We start from the raw sequence: 13,231 nt of genomic DNA on the forward strand, positions 1-13,231 counted from the left end.
GGGTATTTGGACGTTCATCCTTCTTCTCCATCAAATGCATGAAAACTCAAAAAGGACCAGCTCTGGCAAAGCTTTCAATCTTGCCTGTCTGCAGCCAAAGTGACACCTTAGCAGTGTGGGAAAAAACACAGCATGTATGAGCATATGAGTGTGCTTGGTAACATGTGAACACAAGGTCGCAACACTGAGCCTGCAGATGAATATAAGGCAGAGGGAAATACGTGCAGGTGGGGTGCACACCTGTGTACTTTGAAGAAATGCACCACATTAGCAGGACATGCAGCAGTGATTGGTCTGAGGTGGGGTTCAGACTTTGTGGGTTTTGTCTCCCTCGGGACCCCCCGTCCACCCCTGACATGGAGCATTCCTCGCGGACTGGTGACCCCACATGACGGACGGTATCCTCCATGCCTATAACCCACTGATGAGACCTGCTGCAGCCCCGAGAGACGCGAAGGCAGAGGTTGTGATCAGGAATGTGAAAAAATATATAAGAAAACAGAACACAAAAAAGTGCAAGAAACATAACAAACCTTGAAAATAGGTTTTTAGTGAATCACAACAGCCGTATAATGCGGGAAAAATCCTGAAGCTCTTGATTTCATGCCATGGTCTTGCATCATTGTTGTTGAGTGTGTGCATGTGTTTGTTGCAAGAGTTCTTTCTCATTTAACCAGACACCACTGTTTCCATGGTAATTTACGAGGCCTGACCAGTGGATTTAAACGCCCACCTCCAAAACCATCTTCTTCACGGGTATCATAACCCCTCTTTGGTAGCACCTCAGAGCTTTTTCCAAAAAAACTGTCTAAAGTGTGAAAACTGATAGTCATGACGAAACTTTTGGTTTTTCAAGTTAGGGTTAAGTTTAGGATGAAGGTGAAAGTGAGGTCATTTTTGTGTTTTGTTTCTTGTATCATGAAAAGTATGTTCTCGACCTGCTTTTCATGAAATGTTTCCTAAGAGGACATCTGTTATGGTTTGTCAGTATATTTATCAAATGTTCTGTGAAAAGTCTGGCAGAATAGCTGAAAAGCCAGAAAGTCAAAAGGTACTACTAAATATAAATTAGCCACTTCTCACAGGCATGGTTTTCTACTAAACATGTGGAGGCCTAGAAATACAGAGCAGTAAACCCTCCTTATCTCCAGTCACATTTGTAAGAGGACTCTGCATCACATTGTAGCTTTGTCAGGGCAGAGGAAAAGCTGAATGAGAGATTCTCAAACAGGAGCAGTAATTTGCAGAGTGTGTTTCTAAGTTATTCCAGCTCCCCGCAGCTCAGCAGTGGCTGACCCCTCTCCCCGTCTGTCTGCTAAGAGGCCTACAGGGAGGAATCAGCCCAAATTACCTTTATTGATCCAGAGAGACAGGTGAATACCAAGCAGGTCTCTCTTCTCTTCACTCTTCTTATGTCTCATCACTCCATCCCCCTCCCCGCCTGCGAGGAGAGAGAATATAAAAAAGAAACAGCGAGCGTTTATGTGAGAGGAACTATTCTAACCACCGCCACACGTAACTGTATCAGCCGTTGCAATGATTTACTGTTCGCATTCAGGTTGCTGTGATTAAACCTGCCTTCTCGTTGCTCGTCTTTCATCAGAGTGAACGGGGATGGCGAGCGGCTGTTTTTCTGCCTCCACTCCAACGTTGTCCTTTCGCCCCAGCATACAAATCACTGTGGCTGTGGAAAAGATACTCCATTAGGTCCAACTCTGAGTTAAATCAATGCGTGACTTATCAAATGAAATAGGGGATTATGAGGTAATCACCTGGCAAACGTTGCTGAAATTGTAATTATCTCCACTGCACACATCTCGGAGAGAGGAGACCAAACTAACTATTTAAGTGGAGGATGAGATAACAAGGTGTAGAAAAGCACAACAGCTATATCTCTTAGACAGCGGCGTGAGGCAGAATGTTTATGTGCTGAGAGGAACCCGAGCCACTCTGTGGTTTCTCTCGCTCGAAAGAGAAATTAGTAAGAAGGCTTTCGCTGCAATGACAGATTAATGCTTTCTGTCCTTTCGTCGCATTAACACAAGACTGCCGCTTTCTTGGTGCTGCTTAATCACACCGCTGTTTATGTGCAATACATTCTCAGCACGCATGACTGACATGAGCTACGTTACAACAGTGCTATGATCACATTTCCTGCATGCTTTAACAACAATAATAAATGAAACTGAGACAAGAAACATTGTTTGTCATGTATACTGTAATAACTATAATACTATAAATATTAACATAAATAAATATGTTTTAGGAATAATATAATTTAGCTTTTTGAAATGTTTCTTCAAAAAAAATACAGAATACAATCATAATTTGTTTTTCTTTTTTTATTACTTTATTTATCTTTATTCTATTTGTATTTTTAAATTGTGGAGCCAAAAGTAATTTATATTTCATTCAAATCCAGTATTTCTATGGAGATATTTAAAACCTGATAAAGGACCAACTTGTTTAAACACCATTTTAAAGTGTTTTAGATTGCATTTTCTACTACACTTAGTGGTGGCGAAGTCAATAGGGGCTTGGCTTGGCAACTGGGTCACCAGTTCAAGTCCCGGCAAGACCAAGTGCTACCGAGGCAAGGCACCGTTCCCTACACTGCTCCCCGGGCGCCGTTCAAAATGGCAGCACACTGCTCCTAACACTAGCATGGGTCAAATGCAGAGAAACAATTTCCCCACGAGGGATTAATAAAAGTCCATCACTCACTTCGATGCGGAGGAAATTCTTGTAAACAACCTTTTGTAACAGTGAGTTATTACCCATTTTGAACAAAAATAAAAATAAATGTATGTATTTTAATGTTTGATATTCTGTGTGTGTATTTTCTTAAAGAGTCACATCCAAAATCCTCTCATCTTTCATATATGTCGAGTTTAAATTGTATACATCCTATAATTGGAAACCACTGGTTGGTGTACAGGAGCAACACCGCCCCCAGGTGGAGGTACTGCAGAGTTACAACACTGAGCCCAACGGCAGGAAATACTCTCACTTTTGGATAACTTGCCCCATCTGTTGGTCAGATGCACTCAGTGTACTGTGGAGCTATAAATCAGAAGTTAGTGTTTAATTGTATAACACAGTTAGGGGAATTAAGCTCTCAGGGAGCAAACACTGACATATTATTTAAACAGTTTTTAAAACATTAACATTTTAAAAAATAAAGAGAAATATTTACAAGAAATATCAATATACAAAGTACAGTAAAAGTACCCTGAAATACAAAATACTGCAAAAGTTAAACATGTGCAGTACAGTATTTCAGAATTTAAAGATAGGTATATGTGCAGTTTATCAATTGTTTTGGTTGTCAGGCAATAACAGTTGAAATGGGCCCTGACAACAATCTGCAGTTCTTCAGTATTAAGAAGAAGAGAGACACTTTAGTTGTGCCACCTAATTACCAGCAGTACACAAACACCACACAACAGGGTGTAAGAGTCTGACACCAACTAAAGCACTGGCTTACAAAGTTACTGCTTTGATGGACACTGATGCCTTTTCAAAAATGCGTCACCCACCAAAGTCGATTTTAAACATCTTTAGAGTTGGAGCAGTACTCACTGTTGAATCAGTATCCATTAGTGCATGGAAACTCCATTATTGTTGTCACATTGTTTTGGAATTCACACACAGCATCACCAAACATGTCTACTTGGAAAGCCGCGCATAATTGTTTCTTCTTTTAATGGCGGTTTGCAAACCAACGTGCAGGTGCATTACTGCCACCTTATGGACTGCACTGGAGCTGTAGATTAGCAGGAACATTCATAAATATAACTAACATACAAAACTTTCCATGATGTTTTCAAGCTGATCCCACAGTGTAAAATGTGGGTTAAAGCCATTGTTCCTGTTAACAATTCCCCTTTCCTTCATCATATACTTGCTGCATTTGTAAGTTCATGTTTGACCGTTTCTGGTTTATTTTAGCACAGTAGGGTGCTTGGGTACTTTTGTCCTTATCTCTTTCTGCCTGCACAAACTTGTACACCCCATAGTACCCCCTCTTGGATAACAGCTTGACTATCTGTATTCTGACCTGGTGCAACAATGAGGCAACAAACAACATGTCCAGAGAGAGAAGGTGTGACTGTGAGAAGCATGCCACCGGCTCCACTGGGTCACACTTCGTCACCTCATCATGGTGTGTGTGATCACACCAGAACAGTTCAAAAGGGCAGGACAGCTATCTAAATTAGTTGTAGTTAGTAAATCACACAAAGTAACTTCTTCAGTGACAGTATGTTTGCATGATCACAAATATTCAATTTTAAGCAACACCCTATAATGATTTATTTTATTACAATTGCCTAAAAAATATAACTTTAAAAGGTTAATTATGATCTAGGGGGAAGTTTTAAGTAAACACACTGGAACATGGGAATAGTGATTTCCATCTCTTTATATTTTTGTTTTTAAAGGGACTTATGAATTATAACTGCAGGCTGGTTTGTTCAGGGGCAAAGAGTGTGCTTGGCAGAAGTGAAACATGTGACCTCAGGGGTCAAACATGGGACTGAACAGAGTTGACCGCTTAGGTGTGTAATCCTCACGCCTAACTTCGCACCAGGTCCTGGGAAAAGGCAGCGTGCGTCTCAAAAGTTGAAACTGTGCAAAGTTCACAGAAGTTCACAAAGTTCAGTAAGTATAAGAAAGCATGCAACAATATACATTTTTAATTCATCATATTTTGCATGTACATTTTATTGTAAACACTTCAGTCATTCAAAAAGGACGTTCTATGACTGACACTGCCCAGCTATTGGGGGACCCATTTTTGGGGCTACATTTATTTGTATCAATTTCCCACTGTTACCAATATAACCTGTATTGGGAAAGCTACTTTAAAATTATAATATCTAACTATTGTAAGAGGTTGGGCCACAGCAAAGTTATCCAGGGGGTAGGAATCGAAATGTTTAACTAAAGTTGCAATGAAAAAGTAGCTTGAAATACTTTGTAAAACAAAATGATAAAACACATGTAACACAATCTCATACAAATAAGTCACATGCTACTTAATTGAGTTTATTTCAAAAGGTTCCAACTTCACTTTATCTGTCTATAAGATCTAACATGTACAATCTTAATAACTAAAGCAGTTTCCATACGCTTTGTTAGACAGTATGAACAGCTTGAACACTGGTTTGCTCACACAGAGCGGAGCATGACTCCTGACATTTCCTGTGTTTGATTTTTATATTTTCTGTTGTAATGTATTGTCTTCTGTTTGCTATCGTAGTAAAGTGTTGTTTATTGCATGTACAGCACTTTGGCTACACCAAAAATCGTTTCCCAAAGAGGGAAGGGATGAATAACAGTATAGTATACTATAGAGTAGCAATGGTTAAAAAAAAGTTTGTAGTTTACACAAAGAAATTGCTAAAAGTATTTTCAGTACTATCCAAGCAAATATGAACGTCTTTAACCTACAGTAAAATTGAGTCAGTTTAACACTGCCAATTACACATGGTAATGTATATATATGTAGATAAAGCCACTAAGAAATGTCTGTGTCAGGTGACCTACAGTTTGTGCAGTAAAGTTTAGAAGTTCATCAGACCAGGCTAGGTTAAGTCTGGAGGTGAGCAAACTTCACACCCATGTAAGTGACACTAAAACCACTAGCTCTGACACCCAGGCCTGGGAAAGTCTCGACCGTGCAGGCCAGGGTTGAAGAGGTTATCAGAACATCATCTCCAACTCCTAATGTCAGGTCTGCGTATGAATATTCAATTAAAATGTGAGGCTCAGTAACCTTTAAATGCCCAGGAAAGCAGTCAGTAAAACCTTTTCTGTTGCGTTTACACCTCTAAAGATCCTCTCTACAGCCATGTTACTGATTGTTGTATCAATGCAGGTGTGAAAAGTCAAATGTGAATGGAAATCAGTGTGTTAATTATAATAAATGTCTTCCTTGTAATTAGTACACAGTCTGTCTAATGCAGGTTCGTGGTTCAGTGGCAGTGCAGCACGCCTGGAGCAGTCAGGGGTCACCATGTTTCACTTAGATTAGGTGCGTAGTCTTTGCACCCTGCACAACACCTACAGATGATCCCAAGGGTTCCCACGGAAAGCCTGAGAGGTTGCACCGGGGTCAGTTAAAGAGTTCATGTCAGTAAGTCAGAACATTTAAAATATCTTAAACAATTACTCCCCTGATAACACATATTTCACTGAGCACATACAACATATACAATGAAAAGTCTTGTAATTGTATGGATGCAAGCAATAGTTTTAAGATTCTCAAAACTGTGCATTTATAACTACATCATGTTTGAACAATATTTCATATGCAAAAACTAGAATTTGTATATGAGGTCATCATGATCACATTCAATATTCAATGTAGCAGAAATCACTGTTAAGCTGCAGCCGCTGTAACTCTGACACATAAAATAAGTTTAAAACTGCATTCATATTGCAGCATGGCATTCAAATATTGTTATGGTTGATTTAGTAACCTGGCCCCGCATTTGTCATTTGGTTTGTTGTCATGTAACTGAATGCAAGAGTGTTCTCTCTTTTTCTTCTGTTTTTGTTATCTCATAAAACTACAGGACAGTATCTGGAATGCTTGAAGAAGTCCGGGGCTTCCAAATTCGTTTTAATAACATTTGTGCTCTTTACCTAAATAGTCAAAAAAACTATTATAGACACAGATGTAACTTGTGCTTAGCTGAATTTCCAGATAATATAAAAATGTGTTATGCATCTAATGATGATTTGGAGGGGGTGGTGTAGCCTACACACAATGCACAGAGCCAGTGGTGATCCTAGAGTCGGTGGGGGCCCTATATGCCAACATTCACTGGGTGCCCCTCGAACCAGCATTTCATCACCACCTACAGCCTGTTCGCAAGGGGCGCCCCTGCACAGAGCAGGAGGAACAAGAGCTCAGTAAAAACCCTACACTTTTTTCCCCCAAATCAAATCAAGTTTTATTTATATAGCACATTTATAAACGATTTTTGGTCGAGCCAAAGTGCTGTACCCCAGGTAACCATAATGTGCTCATCCAGCCTGCATTCTTGTTTCGTCTGATAATAGACTGGTTTTGTTTTGACCACATTTGAGTTGAGACCTCCTGCACATCAACACAACCATCCGCACACTCAGATCTTCTGCTTCCCTCAGCCTCACTGCACCCCCCTTCCGTTTAACCACCATGGGGTCTAGAGCCTTCAGCCGCTCTGCACCCCGCCTCTGGAACTCCCTCCCACCTGACATCCGCAACACTGACTCTCTCCCCATTTTCAAATCACGCCTCAAAACATATCTCTTCACACTCGCATATCCACCCTGATCATTATCCATCACACATCCTCTGTTTTTATTTATTTGGTTATTTGATTGATTTATATACTGCATTGTCTTGTTTATGTCTCTTATGCTGGTGTTATGTGTTGTGTATCTTGTTTTGTATGTGTTTGTACGGCGACCTTGAGAGCCTTGAAAGGCGCCTATATAAAATAAATGAATTATTATTATATTCAGTCAGTGTGTTGTTGAACAATTCATAAATTGAAGTTAATTTATCTTCCTTAATTTCTATTGCAAGTGGAGGAAAACTGTCATAAAACGTTTGCTGGCAAACCCAACCCTATGTAGTCTGTCCCAATGTATAGAGAATATTGATATGTGTTCTGTCTCTGCCTCTGCCAGTGATCATTGTCTAAGTTCGTGGTTTCATTGGGGTCAACCGTTTCCATTTGACTATCTCACCGGGGTCACCGCAGATCGTTATGCTCCCCTGACCCGGGTGACACCTTCCACATGTCACGCAGTTTCCGCACTTCAGGCGACATTGCGCAGGAAATGGCACCTTACACTTATCTATGGGAAAAGAGTTTTTCAGCCACCGATGTTTCACGTAAACGGAATAGAAAAACTTTGCTCTGCTTCAACTTTTATTAAAAGAGGTGACTTAGCCCATACTACGTGTCTGTAAGCTCCAATACATAATTAATTAATTAATTTTGTGAGATGCTTCGAGTATAAAGCAGAAAAGTACCTGATAGACTTCACGTTATGCAGAGACAAAGTAATCCTGAAGTCTGTTGACTATACTTAAAAATGGTATTTAATTATTTTATAAATAGTATATTAATTTGCTTAAACACTTAATTTACTATTTATTTCTGTAATAACTGATTTGATTTCGAGTGTCACTGGCAGACAAAAACCCTGTTTCATATTAATAATAGAGCCTGAGACAACGACATTCGTTTTGCATTTTATTGCAAATCTCAGCAAAGTACAAAAGAGGTAGACATGTCAAAAGAATAACTTAACGATTCACATTCTTGTTTGGTGAAGAAGTAAAAAAGGCATATTTACATATATTTACAGCAATAAGTTATTATTAAATATATTATCACATTATGCAGCAATTTGCTGTTGAAGGCTTGAGAGAGCCATATTTAGTTGAGCTCCTTCTCCATCTCCTCTTCATCATCATCATCATCATCATCATCATCATCATCATCATCATCATCATCATCATCATCATCATCATCGCTGTCTTCATCGCTGCTGGAGTCTGCGTAAAGGCAGATGGTAGCTTGGACAGGATAGTTGCGCAGGAGCATTTCTGCATCCTGGTACAGATAATCGAAACATCTTGATTTTGGCCAGTACAACCTTTAAAAAGAGAAAAGACTATAAAACAAATGTACCAAAAAAACCTGCATAAGAAAAAGATCATTGAATGAACCAAACTGTACTTACTTCACTGGGTGAACGACCTGAGAAGCTTTGGGGTCTTGTGCAGCAGAAATGTCTCCTTGAATAGAATGAGCCTGGAAGTTAAAACAAAAATAACCTTGTTAAGTTATTTATCCATCGAACAGCACACGTTTAAATACATTTACAAATAACTTAAAAAGTCAGATCATGTCGTCTACACTCACCATGTGTGCGGTAGTGTTGTTCTCTGCAGTCCATGGTCTCCACATATGACCGGACTGCTGAGTCCCATTGTTTCCATGAGAAAAAACTGAAGGTAATCCAACGTTGTTATTGATAGCCTCCATGGTTTCTTGTGGTGGTTAGTCCTGCTTGGAGTCTTGAGAGGAAGTGTGGCTGACGGCAGGAACCTCCTATTTATCAGGGCCCGGCAGCCAGGGCCAAATTGCGCTTTGACGCGTCCCCAAGTGTCTCCATGCGCCATGGTGTTCAGGTGCGAAGTCACACTCAGGCAAACTCCAGCCATATGGCCACTTTGTTTCTTAAGAATGACCTTATAATCAAGATAAGCTAATCTATCCAGAAAAATGTGTTTTGGAAAATAAACAATATAACAAAAATATATCAGCAGTAACAGACGTGCACAACACAGACACGTCAACATAAAGTGCATGTACATTATTATGTGCAACACAGCCCCTCATTTTACACCCTCCTTAGTTTTCTTGAGTTAAACCAAAAAGATTGTTTAGGTCAGGAGATCTATATAGAGGGGTGAAACAGGTATTTTACATATTAAGGCATCTTCTCCTTGAAACCCCAGAGAGTATTTCTAATGGGATCAGTTCGTTTTCTGATACATGATCTGGAAGGGGTTTGCCATACATTTCCATTTGTATGTAAAATAAAAAGCATCTCTCGCAAGAAATTGGCCTATTTTAAACCCTTTTCCATGATTAACTGTATTTTATTAGGTATTAGGCCAGTATTTACTCAACCTGCTGAGCGTGAGGACAATAGCTATAGTATGTAAATGCTGTTTGTGTTTCAATTAAAAATCCAATTATACTTCAGTTTGGTTAGGGAGATTCCTGTTGATTATAAAAACTTTCCTCAAACTCTTCACCCCTTGGTATCTCCGTATGTGTAGCCATTTGTGTGTGAGGTGTGAAGAAACACGTGCCCATACTGTCATGGCGTGCTGAGTTGGATGATCGAAGAAGGCTCGTGCGCAGTTTGAGGGGGTTGACACGCGTCAACCTTTTGTATTTACAACAGCAGGGCGCGAGCTAATAGCTGCACTTAAGACGATGGATGCCTGGAATGAATCACACACTCCCATATGGAAAACCTCTTAATCCTCTGCCATTTCTATCGGAGCTCCGCTTTATTCTGTAATGTATGAAGAAGACCTTCTTAAGTCGATTAAATAATTATATCCCTTAATAAAAACTGAAGTGTTTTCCTGCCAGTTCACCAGTGGGGGGCAGTGTTGGTCTGCATGCTGGAATTAAATGATACAGAAAACTGTAATAGTTTTCAGATTGTTTGTTTGATGACTAACCAGTGGGAATGGTATTCAGATCAGATTACATATCAAGATTTACTTAAGACCTTCAAAACCCACACAATTAAAATACCCTGTAATAGAAAAAAAAAGCCATTCATAATTCCACTTAAACAAGAAAAAAACAAAACATTTCATTATATTTGAAGTACCAAAAGTGGAATTAATCATATTCATTGATCTACTATGTAGTAATAATCAGAATCAGTGAATTAAATAAAGCTATTAAATAATGTAATTGAGTTAAAAAGTGAATTTTACAGAAACCAAAGTAGAAAGTAGAATAGAAATTCTCAGTTAAAGTACCTTATATAAAGATATTTAGATAAATTCCACCACTGAACGTTGAGTATTTTAATCTACAATAAGGCATCACATTTTATGAAACTTATTCGACTCTCCATCCTGTTGAAAGGTATGAGAGTTATGAAAAAAACTGCAAAGTAATTTAAGTTGTCCAAAAAATTTACTAGATTACAGAAAACATTTTTCTTCTTCTGTGATGTAATAGTTTCATAAAATGGAAATACTCAAATCAAGCAGAAGTAACTGGAATCTAAGTACAGTACTTGAGTACATTTTTTTTTATTTCATTACATTCAAAAGGGAAATATTTACCCGATAATGCGATAGCGGCAGCCTAAATCAGTCTAATAAATACCTTTATTCATCCCACAGAAGGGAAATGTACACGTTACAGCGAGTAAGGAGACAAAGAAGTATGCATACAAATATTAAAGATGAAAGTAGAAATTACACCATTTACAAAATACACATCCAATACTAGTAACAGTTTTGTACGGAAGAGGATTAGGGCCACATTAATAAAAATTTTGGGAGGATTTGACAAAATTAAAAAATTTCTTTGGGAGAAAAAAGTCAGAATTCTGACTTTAATCTCAGAATTCTGACTTTAATCTAAAAAAAATGTTCTAATCCTCACAAAAAAATCATTCATATGGCCCTAATCCTCTTCCGTAGTTTTGAAATAGTGAACATATTTAAGGTGGAAAATGTTTAGGAGCAACTGTGATTGCGTGCATGTGTGCGTGTGCGTGTGCGTGTGCGTGCGTGCGTGTGTGTGTGTAGTTATGACGATGAAAATCTTAGGTCATAGGCTCCTCCAACAGTGCAACACAATAAAACTGAAAAAATAGTGCAAGTAAATACAAAAAGAAAAATAGTATATAAGTGAAATAATGAAATAGTGCAATAAGAGTCTATATACATGTTACATCTGGTGTCATTCACTGAGTTAATTTGCCCACTGGCTCCACACTGGACAACTCTCTCCAGGGATCAGGCAGTCAGAGCTGCTCTCCCTCTCTCTTCTCCCTCTCTCTTCTCCCTCCCTCTCTCTTCTCCCTCTCTCTCTCTTCTCCCTCTCTCTTCTCCCTCTCTCTTCTCCCTCTCTCCGCTAATTGGACACGCCATGTTCTGCTGCTGGCCTCTTTTGTGTTTTCCTGTTATTCACTATTGTGCTACCATAATGGCAAACATATATAGAGAAGCATTAAGTGCTTATAGCTTTTCAAACATATATGGGCAAACCTTCCCTTTACCTTCCAAATGGATTGAGTAAATACAATACTTAATTAGGTCAGCTTATTGAGAGTGTCCTCTTTTCAGCACTGACTGTACCATAAAGAGATCATCAAAACTATCCCTGCAAAGAGCATGGAAAGCACAGCACACTACCTCACAGGCACATTCAAAAATGAAAAAAATATTCAGGAAACTTATCATGGAGTGCGCTACAGGAAACCTTTGTTGTCTCCATTACAATAAATTAATAACAAAGGATGTAATGGAGATAAAGAGACTCTGGTACGTTGCTAGCAGGGTTTTGAGATTGTTATAAAAAAAAGCTGCTGCGCAACATCAACAGTTCCCATTTGCTCTTTAACAAAACCCCTTTTTATAGCTCATATAACCTCCATCTCTTTCCTCCACTTTTGTCTCACTTTCACTTCAATACTTGTCTCCAGGGCCGTTTCTTCCTATATGCGGACTATGCGGGGGCATAGGGCCACCGCGGCCGGCCACTAGGGGGCCCCCAAGCTGAAAGTATTTTTGTTTTTGTTTTTTGTATTCATCCAAAAAACAAAAAAAGTTTAATTCATACACACAAAGATGAACAAAATTAGTAGAAGCGGGAGGGCTGAAGCATAGCTTGTGGAAATTAGCCCTCCCGTGCATCATCCTAATACAGCGGCATTATTGCGTCAAAAATGTATAGAAATGAAGGAGTACAAAAAAATAAAGAAAACAGGAGACAAAATTAAATAAAAGTTAGGGCAGGAAAACAATAAATGCATATATATATCCGAAAACTAGATATAGGGTCATTTTCTGCACATGTCAATAGCAGTTTCAACTATCTTTTTTTGGAAATTAAAATACTATGTATAAATATATACATAGGTACACATGCACTTGGCAAATGAATAATATGCATAATTGCATATAAACATTGTGAACACTTATTTTCAAGTGACTTTTTTACATTCATATGTTCACGCTGTGGTTTGGAACTGCTTTTGAATATTATTAGGCATCTTGTTATGGAAAATGTTGTGCATAACCAGTACTATTTTAAGCTGTACTATCTCAACACATTTTAATAGATTGAGTTTTTTTAAATATGGGAGTTGTGTGTTCATATTTACCAACACCACAGACTATTCGTAATACTTTTTTTTGGGATGTTATTATTTTTTGTAGATTTGTTGAGTACGTGTTTCCCCATATTTCGGAGCAGTATTGAAGGTAAGGGAGAAATAGACTGTTATAAAGAGTATATTTTCTTCAAGAATGTTCTTAGTATGATACAAAATACCTATTGTTTTTGACAATTTAGTCTGTACATAATTTATATAGTGCTTCCAATTGAGTTTTTCGTCAACAAGCAGTCCTAAAAATGTACATGCACCAACTTTTTCTATCTCTGTATTG

At 38.5% G+C, this 13,231-nt stretch overlaps 1 protein-coding gene and 1 long non-coding RNA gene across 3 annotated transcripts in view; both read right to left on the reverse strand.

The window, feature by feature from the left end:
- LOC117555796 overlaps positions 1-1,439 on the reverse strand; it is a 66,912-nt gene extending 65,473 nt beyond the window's left edge. The window contains exon 1 of the long non-coding RNA XR_004570445.1: positions 1,352-1,439. This is a non-coding gene — a long non-coding RNA (uncharacterized LOC117555796). The remainder of the gene's footprint in view (positions 1-1,351) is intronic.
- Positions 1,440-8,245: 6,806 nt separating this feature from the next.
- Positions 8,246-9,141, reverse strand: ripply2 (ripply transcriptional repressor 2). 2 transcript variants are annotated; one of them, XM_034231657.1, is made up of 4 exons: positions 8,934-9,141; positions 8,752-8,822; positions 8,541-8,664; positions 8,246-8,501 (listed from the first exon to the last, which is right to left on the reverse strand). In XM_034231657.1, exons 1-4 carry the CDS (start codon positions 9,054-9,056, stop codon positions 8,445-8,447), a joined length of 375 nt encoding a protein of 124 aa, XP_034087548.1. In that variant the 5' UTR covers positions 9,057-9,141; the 3' UTR covers positions 8,246-8,444. The 2 variants fall into 2 exon arrangements, with proteins under 2 accessions (XP_034087548.1, XP_034087540.1); XM_034231649.1 differs by having other exon boundaries at positions 8,246-8,664.
- Between the last annotated feature and the right edge of the window lie 4,090 nt (positions 9,142-13,231).

This window comes from Gymnodraco acuticeps, unplaced genomic scaffold, assembly GCF_902827175.1.
Source record: "Gymnodraco acuticeps unplaced genomic scaffold, fGymAcu1.1, whole genome shotgun sequence".
NCBI lineage: Eukaryota > Metazoa > Chordata > Actinopteri > Perciformes > Bathydraconidae > Gymnodraco > Gymnodraco acuticeps.

Coding starts and splice junctions, on each gene's coding strand:
- ripply2 (XM_034231649.1), bottom strand. CDS start 9,056: ATGGAGGCTATCAATAACAACGTTGGATTACCTTCAGTTTTTTCTCAT. Junction 8,823..8,933: donor ACAACACTACCGCACACATG/GTGAGTGTAGAC, acceptor TTTAACTTCCAG/GCTCATTCTATTCAAGGAGA. Junction 8,665..8,751: donor CAGGTCGTTCACCCAGTGAA/GTAAGTACAGTT, acceptor CTCTTTTTAAAG/GTTGTACTGGCCAAAATCAA.